Genomic DNA, 27,859 nt, shown 5'->3' with positions numbered 1-27,859 from the left:
TTGCATCATTAGCACAATTGCCATTATATCACACGAGTGGCACACTTCCACTTTCATTGCTCAATGACTCTCCACACTCGTGTTTTTCTTTTTGTCTTAAATGAATATTTGTTGTTACGCTCGAGTGGCTCCAACTACCGCAGACAAATTCCTTGTGTCTTGCAACATACTTTGGCAATAAAGCGGATTTGAATTCATGTACAGTAAAATACAGTGGTGCCTTGAGATGCGAGCTGTCATTTGGAGGATTTTGGGGGATTTGATATTTGTTTTTAGTTAGGAGCCTTTAACGGTGGCAGTGAACTCAATTTAGCAATTTCATGGCAAGCAAACCACGTTGCTAGCGTAATACTAACATCAATGCAATTGACATGCTAACGTTGGCACGGATTGTCACGGTTTTAAGCTACGGATATTTGAACACAAACGGTGCAGCAACACATATAGACAGGAAGATCTTTATCCCCGAGCATTCCTCAACTCTATCATTTTTTTTTTTTTTTTTGCTTTTTTGGAACGTGTTGCAGCCATCAAATTCTAAATTCATGATTATTTGCTAAAAACAATCAAGTGGATCAGTTTGAACATGACATATCTTGTCTTTGTCGTGTATTCAATTAAATATAGGTTGAACATGATTTGCAAATCATTGTATTCTCTTTTTATTGATGTTTAACACAACGTCCCAACTTCATTGCAATTGGGGTTATATTTTATTTCCCTCCAGACACTTAATTTGCCTGCTATTTTCCTGTGCAAAGTCGGTTACTGTCCGCGCAAGCGCGGTTCCAGCCGGACCTTTGTGACAAGTGGACTGTATCGCGATAGCTTAGCGGGCCGGGCCGGGCAGGGCCCCGGTGGCCGCCCCCCTTGTGTGTCGGCAATCGTTGGTAAACAAAAAATATTCTGGCGAAAGAAGGATCAAGCCCATTGTTTTTCCAGGGTCAACAAGTTTGATCAGCAATCCCCGCGACCGCTGTCGCGCACTCGTGCCACGTCGGTAGTGTATCGTACCTTCGGAAGCGAGCGTCTGCCTCACACGCGGCGCTCCGGTGCCTCGGCGCGGCTGCGTTCTGACACACAGGAAGTGAGCGCTTCAAAATAAAAGGCTATCACTCAGTTAGCGTGTCGGTTGTTCGTTTACCTCCGAACGAGAGCGGGCGGAACCGCTCGCGGGCGGCGCCCGGCGAGGAGCCGATTCGGACCGGGCGCTGCCCGTCACCTTTGACCCTGGATTGCAAATAAGAACAAAAGAGCCTCATGTAAGCTAAGATAGCAGCCATATGCTAATGACCAGTGTCGTAACCGAACGAGTTCATCGCTGATATTTTGGGCCGACGTAAACCGAATTGAGTTCATTTCTGCCTGACGGATGTTATTGAGAACGCGCTCATTCTCGCGCCTGTGAACAGTCTTTGAGTGACAGTTCATTTTCGTTCAAGAGTGCCAAGTTTTGTTCCAGACTTCCAGGACAAAAGCGGTCTGGACACCCTCGATACGAGCCTTCCTATGTCGTATTTGGCGACGGATCTGGTGCGGTCACGTTTACGGTAGGGAGGCACGTCGCGGCCGCGTTATTAGGATTCCCGCATAGTTTCGAGGCGGGCCACGCCCTGCTCCGATATTATTGGCTCCAGGACACGCACCGATGCACTATGATTGGCTGTTGTATCCCGGCAGAACATGGCCGACTGCTTCCGGACGTAGGCGATGGCATTAATATGTTTCCCACTAACCCTAACCTGACGATGTGGGAATCCTAATACAATGTCGCAGCTGCCAGTGCGCGAGGTGCCTTCAGGGACACTGCGTAAATGAGAGCAAATGTGTTCTTTGGTAATACAGTACATCCATCAGTCATATTTTCATTCTTTATTTCCCTTCTTCTTAAATCTATTTATATTGGCATTTTCATTTTGATTATTTTTATTAGTACCATCTCATCTAGTTTCATGTCGCACCATCGGACTGAGAAAAATTCCCGGCACTGAAAATGTCAACCAAAGGATTGCGATTGCGCTACATCAGAAAGGTGCTCGATCGGCATGTTGGCTCTCATCAAACGCGTTGCAATCAGTTGCTTCTTTTTAAAAGTCCTCCAGCTTGGACCAATCGGGGTCATGCTCCAAGTCCTGGAATTCCCTGCGAAGATTTAGGGAAGTGTCCTCTCTTAGCCATTTGAAATCTGTGCTCTTGGCATTTTTTTTATTCTTCTTGTAATCGTTTCAGCTATTTTTTGGCGTCTTTCTTTCTTTTCTTGTTTTGCTTGTTTTGGCGAGCTCGGTGGCCCAAAAGTTGAAATAAACTTGCTTTCATGGAGTTGAATCGATAGTCCACGATATCAAAATCCCGTTCCAGTGATTCGGAAGTCGCGAGTGCCGAATGATTCCGAACGTAGTCGCCGCGTACGGGATCATTCATCCTTCCCTGCTGGCCCAATCACCACGAAGGAATTTTCACTGGGCATTTTTCCCTACTTACAAATGTCTAACCGTACATTGGTGAATGAACAATTTCAATACAAACAATATTCATTCCAAAAAAAAAAAACAAATGCTGAAAATATCAACCTTGAGGTGAAGTCATGACGTTGTCATGCAATCCTTCTTCCTGACTCACCTGCTGGAAGGTTAACAGCACAGGCTGATTAATGGATGGATGGATGGATGGATGGATGGATGGATGGATGGATTGATTACCTGTTGCAAAGGGTCTGCCTCTCTGACAAAGAAGACTTTGGCGACAGCAGCGCTCTGGCGGCCGTCGCTGCCGACAGGAAAAGATGCGAGCGGTCAACTTGGCCTTGGAAGCGTTCCTTTAGTGGCGAATGTTTGCGTTCTTTCTTTGACGTTTAAACTTCAAATGTAGCCCCCCTTGCTAGATTCACTTAGCAAGCATGTCTATCAAGAGTGGAACGACAAAAAAGTCTTAGGAAGCTACGCCTAATAAGATACAGGACCTGGTTTATAGTGGCCAATTTGGCCTTGTTAGCGTGCACCCTCCAAAATGTATAAAAGAATTCAGCCCCCGAAGAACTGAGGGGGTCCGGTTTGGTCGCCTCAGTATGAGTGTATACTCTGCTTTTTGCACATGATCTGGTTCCGACTCTCACCGGAGCGGCTCGCGACAGAGTGTGAAGCAGTTGGGATGAGAAGCAGTCCCTCCGAATCTCACGCCGCGCTCCTCCGTCGGGAAAGGGCGGATGGAATGAAACGCTGCCCCCCGGTGGGGACTTCAAGTATCTCGGGTTCTTGTTCACCAGTGAGGGAAGAATAGAACGAGAGATAGACAGGCGGATCGATGCGGACTCGGTATCTAGCCGTCTGTCGTGGCGAAGAAGGATTCTCCATTTAGCGGTCGATCGCCGTTCCTACCCTCGCCTCAGGTCGTGACCCAAAGAACAACACGGCGGATACGAGCGGCCCAAATCGCTTTCCTCCGCAGGATGTCCGAGGTGGCTCGGGCATCTAGTCGGGATGCCCTCAGGACGCCGTCCCCGGTGGGCGTTGCGGGCACGTCCCGCCGGAAGAGCTGGACGAAGTGACCGGGGAAGAGGAAGTCTGGGGTTCCTTGCTTAACCCGACCCCGGATAAGCGGAAGAAGATAGATAGATGGATGGATGGATGGATTGATTGATTGATTGACTGATTGATTCAGCACCCTGTAGCCAGTTTCACTCAGCAACAAAATTTGGTCGGCGTGTCTGGCGTGCGTGGAGCCAAAAAAGTCTCAGGATAAGACACAGGAAGTGTGCCAATTTGGTTTATACTAGCCAATTTGACTCCGAATTCAGCCCCCAAACCAGTTTCACTTCACGAAAATTTGGTGTTGAGAATCATTGATTCATTTCAAAATAATCCCAACATAGTAGTTGCCCCTCTGTAGTGAAACCCTGCAAGCAATTGACAGGGTTAGGATCGCCAATAGCTGTGACGAGTTGTCGGCAAAGCAAATGAAATCGTGACTATTTCAAGTGGCTCGGGACGCAGCCTTTTTTCTTAGAAGTGACACGACGCTACCTGGTGACGGCCACGGCTCTGACGCACACTCGGCCGCTCGGCAGCAGGAAGGGCGAAACGTAGCGCCGGCCGCCGCCGCCGCCCGGGCCGCCTCGTCCCGACGGTGGCCGGGCCGCAGGCTTGGAGCCGTCCAGTGTGTAGAAAAGCAACGCGTCACCCGTGTCTGCGTCGCGCGCACACGCGCGCACACGCACGCACGCACACACACACACACACACACACGATGATCCAGTATATTGGAATTATGCAAGAACAATGACGTCATTCACGGCCCCCAGTCGTAGCTGAACTATTTTTCATTTGACACACGATCAACTTTGTAGTCCACTCCACCAAAGTGCGCGTGTGCGTGTGTGAGTGTGTGCTCACCTACCCGACTGAATGCACACACGCGTGCCGGTGTCAACGCGGTTCTTCGATGCCGGTAATTTGATGGGAATAATGCGGGGGGGCGCCACCGCCCCCGCTGTCATGCTCACGGCCGAGCTGTCAATCAAACCAATGAGGAGCGTTCAGCACAACGATGACGTCAACGTAGAAATTCAAACGTTTTCACAACATTGCACAAAAAAACGATTACTGTAATCGTATTTGTTAAGAAGTAATACAAGTTAAAACGAGACAACTTACCTCGAGCCAAGATAAGGTCAGTTACTTAAACACTGTGTGTGTGTTTTGTTTGCGTCACCACAGCAACAACTGATTTGGATTGTCGCTTGTTTCTCTCAGTGTTGCACGGCGGCGGGGCGTGATTAGGATTCCCACGAGGTTTCTAGGTAGGACACGCCCCACTGCAACTTGATTGGCTCCTGGGTTGCTGTAGGCAGACGTAACGAGATCAGAATCAGAATCAGAATCACCTTTATTGTGTGTCCAAAAAACAAACAAGGAATTTGTCTCCGGTAGTCGGAGCCGCTCGAGTACCACAACAGACGGTCAATTGACACAGAGAAAAACTTTGGAGACAGAAAGACATTGACAAAAAACAAAAACAGTCACTGAGCAATAAAGGGTTGCTAGTTATCTGGTAATGCCGGTACATTTTATTTTATTTTGACAATTGTGCAAAAAGATGCAGAGTCCTCTAGCAGTACGAATGACTAATATTGCAATAGTCCGGCGCAATGAGCATTGTGCAAATGGCGCCGAGACTTCAAGGAGTGGATGCGGTTTCAAGTGACGAGTAGCGCGACCATCTGGGACAATGTTGGTTGTGCAAATGTTGCAGATGCTCCTCAGTGGTGCAGATGCTACTCTGGCATGAGTGGCCAGTATTGGTCAACAACAGATATGCAAATTGTGCGGCGTGGCGAGACGACTACAGCGAGTGCACGAGTAATATATCATTGGCCCAACAGAAATGTGACAATGAACTCGAGACAAAAAATTGCCAGCATGTTGCAATGGAATTGTAGGTCAGCTGTTTCAGAAGTTGATGGCAAGAGGGAAGAAGCTGTCGGAATGTCTACTCGTTCTAGTTTGCATCGATCGGTAGCGCCCTACCTGAGGGAAGGAGCCGGAAGAGCCGGTGACCGGGATGCGGAGGGTCCGAGAGGATTTTGCACGCTCTTGTCTTAGTTCTCGTAGCGTGCAAGTCCTCAAGGGTGGCTAGGGGGGTACCGACAAAAAAGTTGGGTTGTGATCAACCCCAAAAAAAACCAAATCAAATGTTGGGTCCTGAGGCAAAACCAGTAGTTGAATGTTTGAATATTGAACTTACATCGCCAGTGGTTTGTTTCCCCTGACATTGTTTGGACTTGAAGTGGGGATTGGAGAACATTGTGCAATTGCAAGTGATGTTCAGCGGAACAAAACTGGCCTTTTTTCATGGGGTCTGTTCAGAAATCAAAAGGCGGCGACAAGGTATATAACTTCATTTTAAAGAGAAGCAAGTCAGGCGACGGTAAGGCGGACAGAGCGAGCGTGAGTGAAGTGCTCGTGCGTGTGCGTGAGTAACTGTGAGTGGGTAATTGTGTGGATTATTGAAAAATTGTTGCAGTTGTGTTTCTGTGTACATTGTGTTGTAAACATTGTTAATCAACTTTATTTTATGCGCACAAACCTCATCTTCTGTGTGCGTAGTATGTACATCGAAACATTTAGAGACTCGGATCGCAATGCGTTGGTCGAGAAACAAATTCATTGTCATAGTCTGCGGACCCCCTGAAATAGCCTTGGCCACTGTTAGATATATTTTAGTAGTTATCATTTATTTGCTTAGCTTGCATTAGTATTATGGACAATATTTCGATAGAAAGATGTCTCGCCTTCAAGAAGATGACTCAGCAACATTTGATGGAAGGGCGCCTTGACCAAGGACGTGATCGGATGTGGTCGGGGACGGGACGGGTGTCGTCCGGTCCTATGGTTTGTGTTGTGTCTTAATGCTTAGAACGTGATGTCTTGTAGAACCCTCCTATTTTCAAATCAATGTAGGAGCGACGGGGGAGATTGTTTAGAGCGCGTTGAGAGGCTGTCACCTGAACAATCTCCAATGCGCCCTCCTCATGAGTAAAATGACCAACGTCTTCATTCCTTTTGTGTTTATTCATTATCATGTTTGGTGAGATAAATCCAACAGCCACCCCGAGGATAAAAGTCTTGCTCCGCCACTGGGTGCGAACGATTGTTTGTTTATACGTGCCCAGCGATTGGCCGGCGACCAGTTCAGGGTGTGCCCCGCCTCTCGCCCGAAGACAGCTGCGATAGGATCCGGCACGCCCGCGACCCATCGGGAGGATAAGCGGTACGGAAAATGGTTGGATGGCTCGCTTTTGAAATACCGACAGTTTATTTTGAAACATGGAATTATATCTCTTCGTGAATTTAATATTGTTCTAAATGTGATCTCGACTGGAGTATTATGCTATTTAAAAGTTCGGCAGGTCAGAATCTGAGTTTAAAAATATTGATCCAACCGAAACTGAAATTGCCGAGATTTGTTTCTCTTCAAGACACACAAATCATTGTAATTTATAAACATTATTTCAAAAAGATGTTGCATCAATTCCATACGTAGTTTATAATTGGAATAATATGATGATAATGAAGCCGGCACGGTGGACGACTGGTTAGCGCATCTGCCTCACAGTTCTGGGGACCGGGGTCCAAATCCCGACCCCGCCTGTGTGGAGTTTGCACGTTCTCCCCGTGCCTGCGTGGCATTTCTCCGGGTATTCCGGTTTCCTCCCACATCCCCAAAACATGCGTGCTAGGTTGATTGAAGACTGGAAATTGCCCGTAGGTGTGAATTTAAGTGCCAATGGTTGTTTGTTTCTATGTGCCCTGCAATTGGCTGGCGACCGGTTCCGGGTGTACCCCGCCTCCCGCCCGAAGATAGCTGGGATGGGCTCCAGCACGCCCGCGACCCGCGTGAGGAGAAGCCGTTAAGAAAATGGATGGATGGATGATAATAATGATGATCTTGACTGGGAAAATAATGGAATTTACCTGCAAAATGTTTGATTAACAATAACATGAAACGTATCCTTTCAAATAATTCAAAGGTGTTCATAAAAGACATCGATACTAATTGCTGTTTTTGTGAAGGATCCCCTGAAAATATTTGTCATTTTTTTGGGAGTTGCCCACCATCCATCCATCCATTTTCAACACCGCTTATCCCGTTTAGGGTCGCGGGGCGCTGGAGCCTATCCCGGCTGACTTCGGGCGAAAGGCGGACGACACCCTGAACTGGTCGCCGGTCAGTCGACACGGACGACCATTCGCACTCACATTCACAGCGTCACTGAGGGGGAACTGAAGCCAAAGTCAGGCGAGTGCACCGCTACACCATCAGTGACTCTCTGCCCAGTTATGGAAATATAGTTATAATTTGATTCTATAGAATCATTTTTTTCCCTCTTTGATTTGAACTTATATTGTTTGGCTTCATTAACTATGCAACATTTTATATGATTCATCTCATGGAGTCGTACTATTGACTGAATGGCATCTTCATGAATGTCAGTCCACATATCAATAACCACTGTTTTGCATTTTTGAAAATCAAGTCAAGCAATATGTTACGTCCATTAGACGAATGTTTAAGCACATACCACTTGAGAGTTACGTGCTCTATATAATTTATTTCCGTCATGAGACTGAATGTTTGCCTCTGTTTGGATTTCACCCCCTGGCGATTGCATTTGTTGGTTTCTTGTTTCTAAATAAAACGTTAAAAATACATTTTAAAAAGCCAATACAATTTAGTGCAGCATCAACAAGAATGAGTCTATTAGTCTTAATATTAAAGGGGCTATTTATCGTATAAGCTATATTTCACGAAGTCGAGTTGCTCTCGTCATTTACCAATCGGTCCTACAATGTGACAAATGGTACGGTTTAGATCAGGCAATCGTTTGGACGTCCCCGCGTTTGTGTCAGCTTTGTAGGACCCCGGCCAGCGCAAGAGCGTGTAGCATGGCTGGCTAGCAGCTCAAAAGATCTCGTCTTGTCTTTAGTGCGGCAACAAGGACAATTGGTCGAGTGTAATAATTCTACGAAGTGGCGAGGAGGACGGTGAACATGTCAGAAGTGAAAGTGAAGATGGAAACGAACGTTTGTGAGCCCGCCGAAGTTGAAAACAGGTCTGACACACTTTTTTTCTTGCTCTTTCTATCTTTCAATGCACTTTACACTGCGCAGACTTCATATTGTTGCATGCATTGTTGGCAAGTTTCATGTTGAAATGCCACATACATGTTGTATTTAGACCATATCGTCCATTAAAAACAATCCATCACTATATTGGGAGGTTAGGTATGTTAGTAATCTTGGATCACAAAATGGCCCAATTGACTTGTTCAGAAATTAATGTAAATCAATAGGAAATGTGTGACTGAAAACTGGACTCTTTGGTAGAAAAATGCCCAGATGTTTCTTATTAGTTGAGATGAAAATGTGATGTTTAATAAGGCCATTTTCATATTTTTCAGTGGTGGCGTCCTCTCATTTTCCAGGCCAAATTGAGAGCAAGCGCATCTTCAGAATGATGATACTCGTGAATCACGTCCATATAGTTTTCAATCGTGTCCAGATGCTGCGTACGTGTGATTTTGAACACCACAATTGAGGAGCATTTTCATCTCTTTCAGAAAATGTCAACCGAATAAGACGTGGAAAAGTCTCGTCGTGCCGCGTCGCACCATGGGCGAAATGACCATTTTGGGGGCTACGCAGTACGCGTGGTCTCTTTGTGTCCAAAGCAAGATGAGCTCTGTCGCGGCGTTCCCTCTTTATTGTCATATTTTGCTGACCCAATCGAAATATGGTCAAACGTTGTTGTATTAGGCGGTGCAGCGCCTCCTCACTCAATCGGAAAGGGCAAAAACTCAACAACTGTCTGGCAGAAGACATCGAAGGAAGCCAAGTTTCAGAGCTCACAAAGAGACGTCGGATGCTTAAGTGGAATTTTAAAACAGGCGTTTAAAAAGGAATTGGTTGAGCTCCATGTACGTTCGTACAAATGACGATGTTGGCATTGTTCGCCGGCTTCGTCATCTGGAGGTCCTACACCCACCCGTTAGTAAACTGCCCACGAGAGGCTAATGATTTATCATTTTTAAACTTGCTCCGACATGTAGGCACACACATTTTCCAAAACGCGTATCCTCACTAGGGCCGCGGGTGTGCTTTTGCCCATCTCAGCTAACTTCGGGCAAAAGGCGGTTCACCCTGAATAATTGGTCGCCAGCCAATTGCGGGGCACGTAGAAACGACTAACCATTCACACTCACATTCACACCTATGGATAATTTAGTCTTCAATTAACCCTATCATGCATTTTTTTTGGAATGTGGGAGGAAACCGCAGTACCCAGAAAAAACCCATGCAGGCACGGGGAGAACATGCAACCTTCACACAGGGAGGCCAGATTTGAAGCCGGGACCTCAGAACTGTGAGGCAGATGTGCTAACCAGTCTTTCACCGTGCTACCCGCCGCCCCCCCGAGTCCCCAAGAATAGTAAGGGGGGGATGTGGGTGGCTTTTTTCTAGTTCGTTTGTCTGGTCAGCCAGTGTTTGCAGTTTAATAGTTCCGTGTCATGTATTGTGTCTATGATTATGAACCAGTCATCTGGCGTCGGAGGCCCTGGATTAAACCGTTTCTTTGTAAGGACCTTTTTACATGCTGTGAGAATGATCTTCAGCAGGTACTTAATTACCCTCAACACAGATTCTCTTGATAAAACAACCCTGGTCGCCAGCGGCTGCTGTTTGGATTGGCTTGGGACAGTTATGGATATTCTCACTAAAATTCTTCACCTACAACACCAAAAATAGTCTCTAATAGTCAGTAAAGTAGCATATAATCGCCAACATTTGCTGAAATGACAAACATCCAGTGACTTTAAGGTCGTAACTATGACGCTCGGCAAGACCCGGCGGCCTACGAAGCGACGGACTCTCATAGCAGCTCAAGCTGACTCAGGAGTGAGCGGGCTGGGGAGTGCGCTGGCTGGATGCGGAGGCACCGTTGTTGTGGTGAGCTAACAGCTAAGATTAACAACGCTAGCCCCTCCAGAACACCGCTCCTACACATCTTCCTTTGCAACGTTCGCTCACTGGAAGATAAATGAGATCTACAAATGGAATTAACATCAAAACACACAAGGGCCCTCCTGCGTTCGGTGGGGCCAGCGTGAGTCCGTATCAACAAATATCGCGCGTCTGCCGGCATGCTCAGGAGTTCCTAGGAATTAGAGTTTCTCAGGACCTGAAGTGGGAGACCGTCAACGCCATCCTCAAAAAGGCGCAGCCGAGGATGTACTTCCCGCCGCTGCTGAGGAAGCACGGCCTGTGCGGAAAATGCGCTGGCCCTGCTGCTCAAGTTGTGGATTAACATAGCGTGGACCGGCGGGAGTGTGAGGAACGAGGGGAACGGCGCAAAGTGAAAGTCCATCTTCAGCGCCAATGTTGTGTCCAATCGCGCGAGTATGATGACTGTGTGCCAATGGTACTTTATTCTAACCCTAACTACTATTGTGCGTATTCCAAAACATGACTTTTGCAACACCGCCGTAACCGTAACACCTGTCGTGTAGTGTGTACTTCTTGCACACTGTTGTTAACCTGGCTGCACAGAGAGCGCTGGGCTGTCACGACTCCTTTGAGACAGTAAGAAAGAAGAAGAAAAGTTGTTTTTACCCGTTTTGTTATGTAATTTCTGGTTTTCAGCACCGATGGGCAGTCAGTTACGGTGTTCCCTCAATGTTTACATTGTTGCCGTTCGTGGCACAGACAGCAGGTTTGTCTCCTAAACTCCATGGTGTCGTTTAGTTCTTATTATATTTTAAACCGCTATTTTGTGAGAGAAAAGTTTATTTGTTTTTATATATTTGGTTTAATTTCTGGTGTACAGCACACACCGGGGACTTTTTTCAAATAATCATTAGACTTTACGCCAATCTGATCGGTGCGATCGGTATCGGCCGATAATTAGCATTTTATGCTGATCGGCTTTCGCGTCGTCATTCGCCGATCCGATCAGTGACGTCATCGATCGGCTTCGCACAAGACATTTAACTCCGCGTCGCCATTGCGTATGAATCCAAAAGCTAGTTTATTTTTAGCCTTGTCACGTGTCTTGTGGCGCAGTACCGTCAGTATCTGACGGCCAATAAAGTTTTTTCAATCTTGTCCGTGAAAAAACACGTCGTCGGTGTGGGACTATTTTGCGGACAAACAACATGTAAGTTATTTGCGGTCTGTGCCCAACTGAAGTACGTCGTGGGGAACGTCATGCTAAATGCTTCGCCACCCTTTTCCGACTGAGCAATATTTTCCATTATATTTATTATAAAAATATGCCTTTATTTATTCACGTTACTTGATGCTAAAATAAAACAAAATACAAAAACAAACTAACGAGGTGGGAGTTGAAACTCCTTCCGACAGGGGATTCTGCCAGACGTTCCCGGCAGACCCTCACAAAACGTTTGGGCCTGCCAGATCGGACCGGCATCTTCCTCCACCGTCGGAGCCAACACATCACCTGGTGGTGATCAGTTGACAGCTCCGCCCCTCTCATCACCCGAGTGTCCAAGACATGCGGCCGCAAGTTCGAAGATCCAACCACAAAGTCGATCATCGAACTGCGGCCTCGGTTGTCCTGGTGACAAGTGCGCGTATGGACACCCTCATGCTTGAACGTGGTCTTCGTTATGGACAATCCGTGATGGGCACAGTCCAATAACAGAACACCGCTGGGGTTCTGATCGGGGGGGGGGGGGCGTTCCTCCCAAGTCTCACCGTCATAGCCCACGTGAGTATTGAAGTCCCAAAGGCGGAACGATGGAGTCCCCAGCGGGAGCGCTCTCCAGAACCCCCTCCAAGGACTCCAAAAAGGATGGGTATTCTAAAACTGCTGTTTGGTGCATAGGCACAAACAAAAGAGAGGACCCTTCCCCGCCACCCGAAGGCGGAGAGACGCTACCCTCTAGTCCACCTGTGTGCACCCCGACGTACAGGCGCCGAGGCGGGGGAGCAATAAGTATACCCACACCTGCTCGGCGCCTCTCACCGTGGCCAACTCCAGAGTGGAAGAGAGTCCAACCCCTCTCGAGAGGACTGGTACCAGAGTGCAGCTGTGTGTGGAGGCGAGCTCGATTACGTCTAGTCGGAACTTCTCAACCTCACACACCAGCTCGGGCTCCGTCCCTGCCAGAACGGTGACGTTCCACGTCCCTAGAGCCAGCTCGCGGGGATCGGACCGCCGAGGTCCCTGCCTTCGGCCACCGCCCAGCTCGCACTGCACCCCTCCCTATAGTTCCAGTGTAAATGGGGTCACGCTACATATGTATTCATTCCTGCGTACCTTCATCGTAATAAGGCTTTGAATTTCCTTCAAGCCATCACTACCAGGGGCCTTATTTGATTTGACTTTCATATGCTCTCGATATAGGGATTTTTATATAGTAGACGTAGATAGTTCAATCCAAGATCCAGTAAAAATCCTTTGTAGTGATATCATTGCTGTCGCCTAATTACAACATATGGGATCAATGCCTATGCTTGTTTTTAGGATCAAGGCACTGTGTCAGCAGTTTCCTCACGGCATCACGGACGAGGTGATCCAGAACGACATGCCTCATTTGGAACCTCAGCAGAGAGCCATGGCCATCAACAAACTGCTCTCATTGGTCGGTCTCTGCGTGACCTCGCATGCCCGACCTCTGCGTGACCGCTGCGTGACCTCTGCTTGACCTGTACGGCAGGGTCTGCTGGATCTTCTGAGGAACAGCAGCGGTCTCCTCTACAGGCTGAAGGACACGCAGAGTGCCAGGTAACGCCACACGCTAACGTCACACACACTGAGGAAGCGCGTGTTGTCATGTGAGCTGTTGTTTGTGATGCCAGCAAGATGAAAGGTTCAGACAATCAGGAGAAGCTTGTCTACCAGATCATTGAAGACGCCGCCAACAAAGGTGAGCGTGTGTGTGTGCGTGTCAAAGTGAGACAACAAGTGTGTGTGTGTGTGTGTGTGTGTGTGTGTGTGTGTGTGTGTGTGTGTGAGAGAGAGAGAGAGAGAGAGAGAGAGAGTGTGTGCCCGCAGGCGTGAGAGCGAGCGTGTGCGTTACTGAGTGTTTGTGTGTGTGTGTGTGTGTGTGTGTGCGTGTGTGAGAGAGCGAGCGAGCTAGTGTTTGTGTGTGTGTGTGTGAGGGAGTTTGTGTCAGAGCAAATGTGTTGTGACTGAGAGTGCATGTGAGTGTTTGAGTGATTGTGTGTGTGAGAGGGAGTGAGTGGGGTGTGAGAGGGCGAATGTGTGTGTGTTTGAGTGTGTGTGTGTGTGAGACGTTTGCGTGACGTGTGCATGTGCATGCAGGCATCTGGAGTCGAGACATCCGCTTCAAGAGCAACCTTCCTCTGACTGAGATCAACAAGATCCTCAAGAACCTGGAGAGCAAAAAACTCATCAAAGCTGTCAAGTCTGTGGCGGTGAGTCTGTCCGCAACTGGCCAAGACCTTCCGTCACCTTCTTACCACCTTCCAGAACATTCCGTCACATCACAGAACAATCCACAACCTTCAAAAACCTTCTGGAAGCCTCTGCAAGCTTACCTTCCCATTACAGTACACACACATTCCATTACAGCCGTCCACAATATACACATTTTAGAAGCTTCAATGTGCACCTCATTAGCACAAAAAGTCGCACACGTTTCAAATTCTGAATAAGGGTGTGTGTGCGAGTGTGTGTGCGCGCATGTGTGCGTTTAGGCATCCAAGAAGAAAGTGTACATGTTGTACAACGTTCAGCCCGACCGCTCGGTGACCGGCGGCGCCTGGTACAGCGACCAGGACTTTGAGTCGGAGTTCGTGGAGGTTTTGAACCAGCAGTGCTTCAAGTTCCTGCACAGCAAGGTGATGTCGCGTTACGTCACATCGCATTGCACAGGGGTTCTCCTAGCTCTAATTGAGGCGGAGGCTGTACCAAAGCCGTAGAAAAGTGTAGAGAGCAAAGGATGGTGACACAGCGTGAGAAAAAGCACAGCACAGATCCTTCCGCTCATCCATGCCAAGTACTTCCTAAAGCTGTCACGAGCAGTTTTCCTTTTCTTAGAATATAATCTAATTCTGATTCTCGACACTGTCACAAGCAGCTTTCATTTTCTTAGAATCTGACTCTGAACAGTGTCACTCGCAGTTCTTTTCGTAGAATCAGATTCTGATTCTGAAATCTAGTGCTATGAATGAATCAATGGGGATTTGAAACCTTTTTTGTAGCAGTACCAAACCAGACTGTGATGGAAGAACACAGGACTGATTCGATGACCGCTGTGTAGAACTGCCTCAGCAGCTCCCGTGGCAGGCCGTGCTTCCTCAAAAGCCACAGGAAGTACATCCTCTGCGGGGCCTTTTTGAGGATGGAGTTGATGTTGATCCTCCCACTTCAGGTCCTGAGAGACTGTAATTCCCAGGAACTTGAAGGTCTCGACTGTTGACAAAGGGCAATTGGACAGCGTGAGGGGCAGCTGTGGCGAAGGATGCCTCCTGAAGTTCACGATCATCTCTACAGTCTTGAGCGTGTTCAGCTCCAGGTTGTGTCGGTTTGTTGTTATTGAACGTGCGAAATGACTTTGTTGGTACACAAACTGATATAGGATGTGACAGTGTCCGTATATTCATCCAGGCTGCCAGCTGAATTTTCAAAGACACTTCAATTTGTGCAGTCGAAACAGCCTTGAAGTTCTATCTTTGCTTCGTTGGTCCACTTTTTCCACTAGTTTCACCGTAGGCTTCGCACATATAAGTTCTTGCCTGTATGTTGGTATTAAGTGAATTAAGCAACGATCAGACAAGCCCAGAGCTACGCGAGGTATAGCACGGTATGCGTTACTTAGTGTAGTATAGCAGTGGTCCAAAATGTTATTTTCCCTGGTCGGACAGTCAATGTGCTGCTTGTGTTTAGGGAGTTTGTGGTTGAGTTTAGCTTTGTTAAAGTCCCCGAGAATAATGAGGGGTGAGTCTGGGTTGGTTTTTTTCAATTTCGTTTACTTGTTCAGCGACCGTTAGCAGTGCGGCGTTCGTGTTAGCTTGAGGTGGAATGTAAACACCGGCGAGAATGAAAGATGCGAAATCACGAGGCGAGTAGAATGGCTTACAGTTCAAAAACAGCAACTCTAAATGCGGGCTGCCGTGTGTGCTGAGCTCAAATTATGTACGTCCGTACATAATTTGTCGTTGATATAAAAGCATATAACTCTATGACGCGGTTTGCCCGGTGAAGATGGAAGCCGGGAGCTGAGCGCAGTTGCCAATGTTGCTGAAAGAAAGTCTGGGGTAGACTCCGTGATGTTTAGCAAGTCTTCCCTTATGTAAGTGAGTCGTGTAATATCTCAAAAGACGAACAAAAACCACAAAAAACAGAGACAATACTAGGGAGCACGTATCTGAGTCGTCCAGACAGGGAGGCGCCATCTTGGATCATGTGCATGATGAAAATGACAGGCCTCTCTCATCTTTTTAAGTGGGAGAACTTGCATAATTGGTGGCTGACTAACTAGTTTTTTGCCCCACTGTATACAGTATGGTCTTCACGGTCCATATTTCACCAAGTTCAAGCATGTATTTTTGCTCAATACAATGAAACTGGAGGTCATTTCCAATAATATCCATCATTTTTGGAGCAATTGTTGGTGACATTGTTTTGACAGCGCCCCTTTTTCATGTCTCATGTCTGTCATGCATTGTTACCTACTGTTTTGGGACATAAAGCTATGTAACGCATGTCATCTGGCATGACATGGCTATATCTTCTTTCCTCAAGGAGACATTTCAATCGTCGGTTTTTATTTTTTTATTTTTTATTTTTAATCAAACAAGCCTTCCAACATGTTTCACAGTTTTCAGTTATTGTGGTATAAAAAAAATGCCAGACTTTTAATATAGGCAACCAGAATATATAGAAGTTCAATGAGGAAATGTAATTTGGCTCCTGCTAGTACGTGCTGGGGCTGTGACAGGCTGACGCGTCAATATATGTGGGCGGGCCAAAATCTAGCTGAAAATCAAATATATCAGAAAACGAGCCTGAAATTACTACTGAGTCAATTTTGGGAGGATTTTTTTTCATTTTTAAATCCAGACCTACGGAATAAGTGCCAAAGTTCTCACCATGAATGAGGTCTTTTCCGACACGTTTTTTGTTGTTGTTGTTGTTTTTACCAAGGCCGTCAAAAGGGGACGTGGATTCTTGAGCACCGATGTTTTAAAAAATGCTAGATTTTGTTGGATTAATATTTGATTCATATATTGTAGGGTTTACTTCCCACAGGTGTCGTCTTTTGGGGTTTTCGGGAATGATGCGCATGATCCGCATGACTTGTCTGGGACAAGTGGAACAGTCTACAGCCACTTAACCATTTTGACAAAAATTCCCCCCAATTGCCAAAAATCAACTTAAAAAAAGGCCAAAAACTGTCTGATGCTAACACTAGTCCATGCCGGGAATAGAAATAACATGGCGTCCGTAAACCATATGACATGGATTTGAGAGGAGTAATTTGACGTGGATGTAACCAGTGATGAGTAAGTGTAGGGATTCCAAATGGGTCCACCCTTTAGTTTCTACGGCTTTGGGAAGTACCATTGTGATCATTCAAACGGGGGCTGAATTACGCTAACGCTATTGCACTGGTGCTTGCCAGGCGGAGTCTGCACAGGACAGCAAGCAGAGTCCGATGCTCCAGAGGAACAGTTCCTTCGCCACCTCGCATGAAGTCTGGAAGTACATCTGCGAGCTAGGCATCAGCAAGGTAGCCCCTCCCCCTCAGGTGGCTCAGCCCCACCCCCTGAGCTTCGATCCACAGCCCTGCTCTTCTGCCTCGCCAGGTGGACCTGTCCATGGATGACATCGAGACCATCCTGGACACGCTGGTGTACGACGGCAAGGTGGAGATGAATGTGATGGCAGCCAAGGAGGGCACGCTGGGCAGCGTGGACGGACGCATCAAACTGTACCGCGCCGTCAATGTCGTCGTCGCGCCCACCGGCCTGGTCAAGACGCCTTGCGGACTCTGCCCGGTAACGTGCCTGTTTTCCTGCCACCGATTGCGTAAATCCACCAGAAATTGACGCGCAAAAAAAAAAGTAGACTTCACACCGATTTTATCGGCCTGATCGGTATCGGACGATAATTTGCATTTTATGCTGATCGGCTTTAATGTCATAATTCGCCCAGCCGAACAATGACATCATTGATCGGCTCCGCAAAAGACATTTCCTCCGCGTCACCATCGTGCAGAGTATATTTGAATCCAAAAGCTAGTTTGTTTTTAGCCTTGTCGCGTGTCCTTTGACGTAGTCCTGTAAATATCTGACGGCCAATAAAGTTATTTAAAAAAATATTTCAGCGGTGTGGGACAGACAACACGTAATGCAAACTACAAGACAAATTGGCTCGTTCACGATTGCACAATGTCAGACTACTGCTATAAAATCTTGTATTCCGATACCACCGCATCCCGTTTCTTATGATCATTGGGCTTGATCGTGTCAAATGCGACCGGACACACTCGTTTTCGTGGCAACGACAACAAGAGCGGAGCGAGCTGACTGTATTATGAGGACAAAATGGGGAAAAACGTGCGTTGGTGGTCACTGGTGCTCAGGACAGGAGAGGACGTTTGTTTAAGGCTTGCTAGAGGAATGTTTTGAATGAATGTTCTTTTTCCTGCATCCTCTTCTCTTACACCAACTACCCTCATGTCTTCCCTCACGACATCCATCAAGCTTCTCTTTGGTCTTCCTCGAGCTTTCTTGCCTGGCAGCTCCATCCTCATCATCGTTTTACCATATACTCACTATCTGTCCTGGACGTGTCCAAACCATCGAAGTCTACACTCTCTAACTTTGTCTCCAAAACATCTAACCTTGACTATTCCTCTGATGAGCTCATTTCTAATCCTATCCAGCCTGCTCACTCCAAGAGAGAACCCCAACATCTTCATTTCCGCCACCTCCAGCTCTGCTTCCTGTTTTCTCTTCAGTGAAACAGTCTCTAATCCGTCCATCATGGCCGGCCTCACCGCTGTCTTCTAAACTTTGCCCTTCATCCTAGCAGAGACTCTTCTGTCACATAACTCAACTGATACTTTCCTCCACCCATTCCAACCTGCTAGGACCTGTTTCTTCACTTCCTTACCACACTCCCCATTGCGCTGGATGGTTGACCGCAAGTATTTCATGTCCTCCACCCTTACTATCTCTTCTCCCTGTAGCCTCACTCTTCCTCTTCCTATTGCAATAGTCCGGTGCAATGACTATTGTCCAAATGGCGCCGAGACCTCAAGGAGTGTATGCGGTTTAAAGTGACGAGTAGCGCGATAATCTGGGACAACGTTGATTGTGCAAATGGAGCAGATGCTACATCTGGCATGAGTGGCCAGTATTGGTCAACAACAGATATGCAAATAGTGCAGCGTGGCGAGACAACTACAGTGAGTGCATGAGTAATATATCATTGGCCCAACAGAAATGTGACAATGAACTCGAGTACAAAAAATTGCCAGCATGTTGCAATGGAATTGTAGGTTAGGTGTTTAAGAAGTTGATTGCAAGAGGGAAGAAGCTGTTGGAATGTCTGCTCGTTCTAGTTTGCATTGATCGGTAGCGCCTAACAGAGGGAAGGAGCCAGGAAGAGCCGGTGACCGGGATGCGGAGGGTCCCAGAGGATTTTGCACGCTCTTGTCTTAGTTCTGGGAGCGTGCAAGTCCTCAAGGTGGGGTACCGACAAACCTTTCAGCAGTTTTGATTGTCCGTCGCAGTCGGAGTTTGTCCCAGCACGCGTGCTGGACCACCTCAAGAGGGGTCCCCCGCTGGACCCCCTGCAGTTTGCCTACCAAGCGAACAGGTCTGCGGATGATGCAGTCAACATGGGACTGCACTTCATCCTAGAACACCTCGACAGTGCAGGGACCTACGCGAGGATCCTGTTCGTGGACTTCAGCTCAGCGTTCAACACCACCATCCCTCCTTTCAACCAGGCTTCTCCAGCTCAGTGTCTCATCTGCCATCTGCCAGTGGATTTACAGCTTTCTGATGGGCAGGACACAGTAGGTCAGGCTGGGGGAGGCCACCTCATCCACACGCAGCATCAGCACTGGGGTGCCCCAAGGTTGTGTCCTCTCTCCGCTGCTCTTCTTTCTGTACACGAACGACTGCACCTCAGCGAACCCGACTGTCAAACTCCTGAAGTTTGCAGATGACACCGCTGTCATCGGCCTCATCGAGTACGGTGACGAGTCTGCATATCGACAGGAAGCGGAGCGGCCGGAGCTGCGGTGCGGCCGACACAACCTGGAGCTGAACACGCTCAAGACGGTAGAGATGATCGTGGACTTCAGGAGGCATCCTTCGCCACAGCTGCCCCTCACGTTGTCCAGCTGCCTTGTGTCAACCGTCGAGACCTTCAAGCTCCTGGGAATTACAATCTCTCAGGACCTGAAGTGGGCGACCAACATCAACTCCGTCCTCAAAAAGGCCCAGCAGAGGATGTACTTCCTGCGGCTTCTGAGAAAGCACGGCCTGCCACCGGAGCTGCTGAGACAGTTCTACACAGCGGTCATCGAATCAGGTCCTGTGTTCTTCCATCACAGTCTGGTTCGGTGCTGCTACAAAAAAGGACAAACTCTGACTGCAACGGACAATCGAAACTGCTGAAAGGATTGTCTGTACCCCCCTACCAACCCTTGAGGACTTGCACGCTGCTAAAACAAGAACTAAGACAAGAGCGTGCAAAATCCTCTCGGACCCTCCGCATCCCGGTCACCGGCTCTTCCGGCTCCTTCCCTCAGCTAGGCGCTACCGATCAATGCAAACTAGACCTAGTTGACATTCCAACAGCTTCTTCCCTCTTGCGATCAACTTCTTAAACAGCTAACCTATAATTCCATTACAATAAGCTGGCAATTTTTTGACTTGAGTTCGTTGTCACATTTCTGTGGGGCCAATTATGTATTACTCGTGCACTCGCTGTAGTTGTCTCGCCACGCTGCACTATTTGCATATACTGGCCACTCGTGCCAGAGTCGCATCTGCTCCATTTGCACACTGATTGAGGAGTATCTGTAACATTTGCACAACCGACATTGTCCCAGATGATCGCGCTACTCGTCACTTTAAACCGCATCCGCTCCTTGAAGTCTCAGCGCCCTTTGCACAATGGTCATTGCACCGGACTATTGCAATATGAGTCATTCGAACTGCTCTCAGTGCTAGAGGACTCTGCATCTTTTTGCACAATTGTTTTTTGTCAATGTCTTTATGTCCCCAAAGTGTTCTGTAAATTGACTGTCTGTTGTACTAGAGCGGCTCCAACGACCGGAGACAAATTCCTTGTGTGTTTTGGACATACTTGGCAAATAAAGATGATTCTGATTCTGATTGAAACAAGGAGGTACTTCGCACAGTTCCGGAGATCTATTGAAGATTCATTCAGCTCACTCATACATCATGTTTTATGTACATTATACATCTAATAGTCTTCAAAATCGGAATCATCATTATTTGCCAAGTATGTCCAAAAGACACAAGGAATTTGTCTCCGGTAGTCGGAGCCGCTCGAGTACGACAACAGACGGTCAATTGACAGAGAACGCTTTGGAGACATAAAAACAGTCACTCAGCAATAAAGGGTTGCTAGTTATCTGGTAATGCCGGTACAATTTTTATGCTCCTCTGTCATTTTTGGCATCGACATAACGTTAGCGTCGATAGTTACTATTTTATAACACTTTAAGCAACTTATATTTGAACACAAATGGCTGAACAACACGTGTGGACAGATAAACCAATACTCACAGGCATATATTCTTTATCCTCTGCGAAGAATGACTAATATTAGAGCAACTCACTGAGTATAAGAAGTCTATTCTTCGTTTGTGTTTGCATGACTGACATATGCTGTATATATATTTATTGTATACCTCCCAATGGCCAAGGGAGGAACACCGGAAGGAACAGCACACTGAATTGGATTGCAACATTAAATCCTGATGCACAAATTACCTTGTTTTTACAAAGTTCAATATTATAATGTTGTTTTTCCTTGTTAAAAAAAGATGTTTTTTGGGAATTTGACATCTGTCGTCCTTTGCCGTTTGGCAGGTTTTCGACGACTGTCACGAAGGCGGCGAGATCTCGCCGTCCAACTGCATCTACTTGGATCAATGGCTCGATTTCTGACACTGACGTCGTCACTGATTCCCACAACAAGTTTCTATAATTCATGTTTTTTTGAACAGCATGTCAATTGCATTCTGGGTAACGACATGCAATGTAGCACTTTCCTATCTTCAATAAAGTCATCCATGCGCCATCTCGTTTCGCTCTACTTTCTGTACATTCTACGCTGCACAGGTGTCAAATTGGCGGCCCGCAGATGTCCGCGACCTCTCCGCTGCCGACAGCGCCAATATGTCGTGGCTCAAAGAAGAGACAGATGGTTGGATGTGCCGATTTGATCTTTTTATTGTGATCTTGATCGTTTTACTTTCCTTCGATTGCAACCGGTCGTCCTGTCCCTGCAGCTGAAAAACAGCCCCACAGCCTGATGCTGCCGCCACCGTGCTTCACTGTTGGGACTGTATTGGACAGGTGATGAGCAGTGCCTAGTTTTCTACACCCACGCCACTTAGAATTAAGGCCAACAGTTTCTATCTTGATCTCATCAGACCAGAGAATCTTACTTCTCACCATCTGGGAGTCCTTCAGGTGTTGTTTTAGCAAACTCCATGCAGGCTTTCATGTGTCTGGCACTGAGGAGAGGCTTCCGTCGGGCCACTCTGCCATAAAGCCCCGACTGGTGGAGGGCTGCAGTGATGGTTGACTTTCTAGAACTTTCTCCCATCTCCCGACTGCATCTCTGGAGCTCAGCCACAGTGATCTTTGGGTTCTTCTTGACCTCTCTCATCAAGGCTCTTCTCCCCCAATTGCTCAGTTTGGCAGGACGGCCAGTTCTAGGAAGGGTTCTGGTCGTCCCAAACCTCTTCCATTTAAGGATTGTGGAGGCCACTGTGCTCTTAGGAACCTTAAGTGGAGCAGACATTTTTTTGTAACCTTGGCCAGATTTGTGCCTTGCCACAATTCTGACTCTGAGCTCTTCAGGCAGTTCCTTTGATCCTTATGATTCTCATTTCCTCTGACATGCACTGTGAGCTATAAGGTCTTATATAGACAGGGGTGTGGCTTTCCTAATCAAGTCCAATCAGTATCATCAAACACAGCTGGACTCCAATGAAGGTGTAGAACCATCTCAAGGATGATCAGGAGAAATGGACAGCAAAAGAGTTAAATATATGAGTGTCACAGCAAAGGGTCTCAATACTAATTCTGGCTGAGTGATATTTCAGTTTTTCTGTTTTAATAAATCTGCAAAAATGTCATAATTATGTTTTTTCTGTCAATATGGGGTGCTGTGTGTACATTGAGAGAAATAATGAACTTAAATGATTTTAGCAAATGGCTACAGTATAACAAAGAGTGAAAAATTTAAGGGGGTCTGAATACTTTCCGTACCCACTGTATGTTTGGCCTACGAGGTTATGTGGCAAGACGGAAGCCTTGTCTCACAAAGAATCAAACAAACTTGAAATGTCACAGACGCATGTGAAGAAATGTTGTGGTCTGATGGAAGTGAGGTTGAACTTTGTGGGCACAATCCCAAAAAGTCAGAATCATCTTTATTTGCCAAGTATGTCCAAGAAACACACAAGGAATTTGTCTCAGGTAGTCGGAGCCGCTCTAGTACGACAACAGACGGTCAATTGACACTTTTGAGACATAAAGACATTGAGAAAAACAGTCACTGAGCAATAAAGGGTTGCTAGTTATGGGGTAATGCCGGTACAAGTTTTTGTTTTGACAATTGTGCAAAAGATGCAGAGTCCTCTAGCACTTCGAATGACTAATATTGCAATAGTCCGGTGCAATGACCATTGTGCAAAGGGTGACAAGACTTAAAGGAGTGGATGCGGTTTAAAGTGACGAGTAGCGCGATAATCTGGGACAATGTTGGTTGTGCAAATGGAGCAGATGCTACTCTGGCATGAGTGGCCAGTATTGGTCAACAACAGATATGCAACTAGTGCAGCGTGGCGAGACTACTACAGTGAGTGCACGAGTCATACATAATTGGCCCCACAGAAATGTGACAATGAACTCGAGACAAAAAATTGCCAGCATGTTGTAATGGAATTGTAGGTTAGGTGTTCAAGAAGTTGATGGCAAGAGGGAAGAAGCTGTTGGAATGTCTGCTAGTTCTAGTTTGCATTGATCGGTAGCGCCTACCTGAGGGAGGGAGCCGGAAGAGCCGGTGAGCGGGATGCGGAGGGTCCGAGAGGATTTTGCACGCTCTTGTCTTAGTTGTGGCAGCGTGCAAGTCCTCAAGGGCGGGTAGGGGGGTACCGACAATCCTTTCGGCAGTTTTGATTGTCCGTTGCAGTCGGAGTTTGTCCTTTTTGTAGCAGCACCAAACCAGACTGTGATGGAAGAACACAGGACCGATTCGATGACCGCTGTGTAGAACTGTCCTCAGCAGCTCCCGTGGCAGGCCGTGCTTTCTCAGAAGCCGCAGGAAGTACATCCTCTGCTGGGCCTTTTTGAGGACGGAGTTGATGTTGGTCGCCCACTTCAGGTCCTGAGAGACTGGCATTCCCAGGAAGTTGAAGGTCTCGACGGTTGACACAAGGCAGCTGGACAGCGTGAGTGGCAGCTGTGGCGAAGGATGCCTCCTGAAGTCCACGATCATCTCTACAGTCTTGAGCGTCAACACTGCTCCTCACCAAAAGAATGAGCGCCATACCCAAAGTGAAGTATGGTGGTGGCTGGTAGCCCGAACATCAATTGTTGTTAATCAACACTTCTAAATTTCACTCAGCATCAGCACATAACAGCGGCACGGTGGACGACTGGTTAGAGCGTCAGCCTCACAGTTCTGAAGACCCCGGTTCAATCCCCGGTCCCGACTCTGTGGAGTTTGCATGTTCTCCCCGTGCCTGCGTGGGTTTTCTCCGGGCACTCCGCTTTCCTCCCACATCCCAAAAACATGCATAAATTGGAGACTCTAAATTGCCCGTAGGTGTGACTGTGAGTGTGAATGGTTGTCTGTTTGTGTGTGCCCTGCGATTGGCTGGCAACCAGTTCAGGGTGCACCCCGCCTCCTGCCCGATGACAGCTGGGATAGGCTCCAGCACGCCCGCGACCCGCGTGAGGAGAAGCGGCTCAGAAAAAGGATGGATGGATGGATGGATCAGCACATAACTTTCTGGCTTGTACTCGAACACAGAAAGAAAGGTCAGGAAAAGCTTGCTAGAACAGCTGAACTTGATCTGGGATTAATCACTCAACACCAGAATCAGTATCTTTGTTTGCCAAGTATGTCAAAAACACAAGGAATTTGTCTCAGGTAATTATATCCGTTATAGTATGACAAAAGACAGACATTTTGACAAACAATACTTTTGAGACATCATAACACTACGGAGAGTCACTGAACAATGAAAGGTTACCAGTCATGTGGTAATGCTGATACAATTACGGTTGTGCAAATGATTCAGAGTCAATGAGCAATTTAACGGCAAGAGGGAAGAAGCTGTTGGAATGTCTGCTAGTTCTAGTTTGCGTCGTTCGGTAGCGCCTACCTGAGGGAAGGAGCCGGAAGAGTCGGTGACCGGGATGCGGAGGGTCCGAGAGGATTTTGCATATTCTTGTTTTAGTTCTGGCAGCGTGCAAGTCCTCGAGGGTAGGCCGTGCTTCCTCAGAAGCCGCAGGAAGTACATCCTCTGCTGGGCCTTTTTGAGGATGGAGTTGATGTTGGTCTCCCACTACAGGTCCTGAGAGACTATAATTTCCAGGGTCAGGGTTAGGTCTCGACGGATGACACAGGGCAGTTGAACAGCGCGTGAGGGGCAGCTGATGCCTCCTGAAGTCCACGATCATCTCCACAGTCTCGAGCGTGTTCAGCTCCAGGTCGCGTCGGCCGCACCGCAGCTCCGGCCGCTCCGCTTCCTGTCGATATGCGGACTCGTCACGGTCTTTGATGATGCCGATGACTGGTGTCGTCTGCAAACTTCAGGAGTTTGACAGGTGTTGAGGCGTTGAGGTGTAGTTGTTCGTGGAGAGAGAGAAGAGCAGCAGAGAGAGGACGCAACTTGGGGCGCCCCAGTGCTGGTGGTGCGTACGGATGGGTGGTGTCCCCCAGCCTCACCTGTTGTGTCCTGGCCGTCAGGAAGCTGTAAATCCACCGCCAGATGGCAGGCGAGACGCTGAGCTGGAGAAGCTTGCAGAAAAGGAGTACGGGGATGATTGTGTTGAATGCACAGCTGAAGTCCACGAAGAGAATCCTCGCATAGGTCACCGAGGTGTTTGAGGATGAAGTGCAGTCCCATGTTGACTGTGTCATCCAGGGTGTCCAGCAGGGGACCTGTGACGCTCTTGAGGTGGTCCAGCACGAGGCCTTGTCGCGTGTGTCTTTGGCGCATTCCAATTCGAGGAGGGTGTGCAGACTTGTGCAACCACATTATTTTTGCTACTCTGTTTGATGTCCCATGAAATAGACTGGCGACCAGTCCGGGGTGATCTGGTGCGACGGGCAGCCGTGGTCCAACGGTTAAGATCGTCGCCTGCCACCGTGGGTCACCTAGGTTCAAGACCCCGACCGGACCATCCGCCAACATCCCCCGGACTCACGGCTGCGGTGTCCTTGAGCGAGACGCCGATACCCCGAAACGCTCCCCGGGCGATTCGGCCGCCCCCTGCTCCGGTGTGTTCCGCTAACGTGTAACGTGTTCACTGTGATGGGTCAAATGCACAGAACACATTTCGTGTGCATGCATGTCATGACAATAAAGAGGATTCTTCTTCTTCTTCTCTCGATGGCGGGCGTGTTCTTGATGTTTTGTGTTGTCGTCAGTTTTCAAACATTTGCTTTTTGATGTCGTTTTTAAAAAAAATAAAAAATTATTGATTGGTGGTCAAAAGTGACAGGCGTTTCCTGCAGGCTTGGCCTCGTAAACAGGAAGTCGCGTGCGTGCGGGTGACATCACGGCGCCGGTGAACGCGCCAGTGGAGAGGGAAAGGGGCGTGGCCATCCGCCGCGTCATCCCCTGCAGCGGCGCCCTCATCTTCCTCATCTTCCTCCTCCGGCTGGCGGCTTCTTTTTATCTCAACTTGGTCTCTTCCTCATCGTCATCGTCATCTTCATCATCAGGTGAGGTGCTTGCGCTTTCCCGGTTCGGTTCGTTCGGCTCCTGGTGGGCGCGCCTCGATGGTGCGTTCAGGGACAGCACAAGACAGTCGCTCTCAGGCGCCTGGGGGAGATGGGTCGGCCTCGGGCGGGGTTCCGACCGGTACCGACCCGTCCGGCGCCCGCTTTTGTGACCAGCAAGAGTGACTAATTAGCGACGATAGCTCCCTGCTTACCTGCCGCATGACCAGCACAAGTTCGAGTCATGTTCGGAACCGCAACGCTGATGACGTCACAAAGACAACAAGATATTTGTTGTTGTCATGAAGTCATCATAATATCATCATATATGTGACGTGTAGTTGATTTGATGTCTTTCAAAACAATGGGGAAATCTGCCAGCTGCCCCTAATTTGAAGTGCAAACAGGAAGTAGCGTTCCTGTTTAAATTGAGATGACGTAACGAGCGAGACAATCTGCTAATTCAGGGCAAAACAATCTGCTTTGAGCCCGTCCAGAACGAAAAAAAGTAAAGCACACTGATTGTTTACACACTTACAACCTTAGGGCGTATATTGTTTACTCTGATGCTAACATTTAGCCAGATTAGCTCACTGATTGGTTACAAACTTAGCATCGATAGCACATTCATTGTTTACTCTTTTCTCATAGATTGTTTACTTTACTTATCCACACTTGCATGCTGATTGTTTATACGCTTAGTCACATGAGCGAGTTGAATGCTTCCCGTGCTACATCGGCCTTGTCATTTAGGCCACCATGTTGATCTTTGCTATCGTAGTCGCTCGCTGGCGTTTTGTTAGCGTGCTAACAACAATGCATAAGTGGCGTTTAGTTTTCCCGTTCAGCACCAAGCATTCCGGGAAGCGGTCGATAACCGTCCGCTCGGGGTGCTTTAATGGCCAGTTAGACTCGCCGGATGCACTTCCTGCATTAGTGCTCATCAGCTGACATCAGCAGCCAATAGGGATCCATTAGTACTTTGCAATGTTGCACTTTACACACAAGACTACGTTATACACTACATTAATACATCACTACAATACATTACCACACTACATTATACTACAGTAATACATTACACTACATTGCATTATTACTACACTGCAGTACATCACCACATTAGTTTACATTA

General features: G+C 47.7%; 3 protein-coding genes across 6 annotated transcripts in view; 2 read left to right on the top strand and 1 right to left on the bottom strand.

Annotated features, from left to right (window-relative positions):
• The window catches only part of dzank1 (double zinc ribbon and ankyrin repeat domains 1), a 36,616-nt gene extending 10,115 nt beyond the window's left edge, over nt 1–26,501 (bottom strand). For 2 of the 4 annotated variants that reach the window (XM_061679424.1, XM_061679426.1), the window contains exons 1-5: nt 25,160–26,501; nt 4,650–4,836; nt 4,393–4,505; nt 1,145–1,230; nt 1,015–1,073 (exon numbers count right to left, since the gene is read on the bottom strand). In XM_061679424.1, the coding sequence (XP_061535408.1) occupies nt 1,015–1,073; nt 1,145–1,230; nt 4,393–4,492 (245 nt within the window). In that variant the 5' untranslated portion in view covers nt 4,493–4,505; nt 4,650–4,836; nt 25,160–26,501. Of the gene's footprint in view, nt 1–1,014; nt 1,074–1,144; nt 1,231–2,570; nt 2,623–2,699; nt 2,767–4,019; nt 4,183–4,392; nt 4,506–4,649; nt 4,841–25,159 lie in introns of those variants that run through there. The other 2 variants (XM_061679427.1, XM_061679425.1) reach the window with 2 other exon arrangements.
• Nucleotides 8,423–21,837, top strand: polr3f (polymerase (RNA) III (DNA directed) polypeptide F). The gene is made up of 9 exons (XM_061680562.1): nt 8,423–8,608; nt 13,042–13,159; nt 13,235–13,302; nt 13,377–13,444; nt 13,843–13,955; nt 14,238–14,381; nt 17,168–17,275; nt 17,352–17,543; nt 21,627–21,837. The coding sequence occupies exons 1-9, from the start codon at nt 8,547–8,549 to the stop codon at nt 21,702–21,704; spliced, it is 951 nt and encodes a 316-aa protein (XP_061536546.1). The 5' UTR covers nt 8,423–8,546; the 3' UTR covers nt 21,705–21,837.
• Nucleotides 26,502–26,601: 100 nt separating the features above from the next.
• Nucleotides 26,602–27,859, top strand: part of LOC133403946 (spectrin beta chain, non-erythrocytic 1-like) — a 42,288-nt gene continuing 41,030 nt past the window's right edge. Inside the window, 1 exon segment of the mRNA XM_061679411.1 lies at nt 26,602–26,727. The gene's annotated coding sequence lies outside the window, so the exon portion shown is untranslated.

Source organism: Phycodurus eques, chromosome 6 (genome assembly GCF_024500275.1).
Source record: "Phycodurus eques isolate BA_2022a chromosome 6, UOR_Pequ_1.1, whole genome shotgun sequence".
In the NCBI taxonomy this organism is placed as follows: Eukaryota; Metazoa; Chordata; class Actinopteri; order Syngnathiformes; family Syngnathidae; genus Phycodurus; species Phycodurus eques.
Note: the sequence above shows the minus strand (reverse complement) of the source record. Positions and strands in the feature narration are given on the sequence as shown.

What these genes read in the sequence shown, in the direction of transcription:
- polr3f (XM_061680562.1), top strand. Translation starts at nt 8,547, where the DNA reads ATGTCAGAAGTGAAAGTGAAGATGGAAACGAACGTTTGTGAGCCCGCC. An exon ending in CCCGCCGAAGTTGAAAACAG is followed by an intron (nt 8,609 to 13,041) that starts GTCTGACACACT and finishes GCTTGTTTTTAG; the next exon opens with GATCAAGGCACTGTGTCAGC. An exon ending in CGCCTTGCGGACTCTGCCCG is followed by an intron (nt 17,544 to 21,626) that starts GTAACGTGCCTG and finishes GCCGTTTGGCAG; the next exon opens with GTTTTCGACGACTGTCACGA.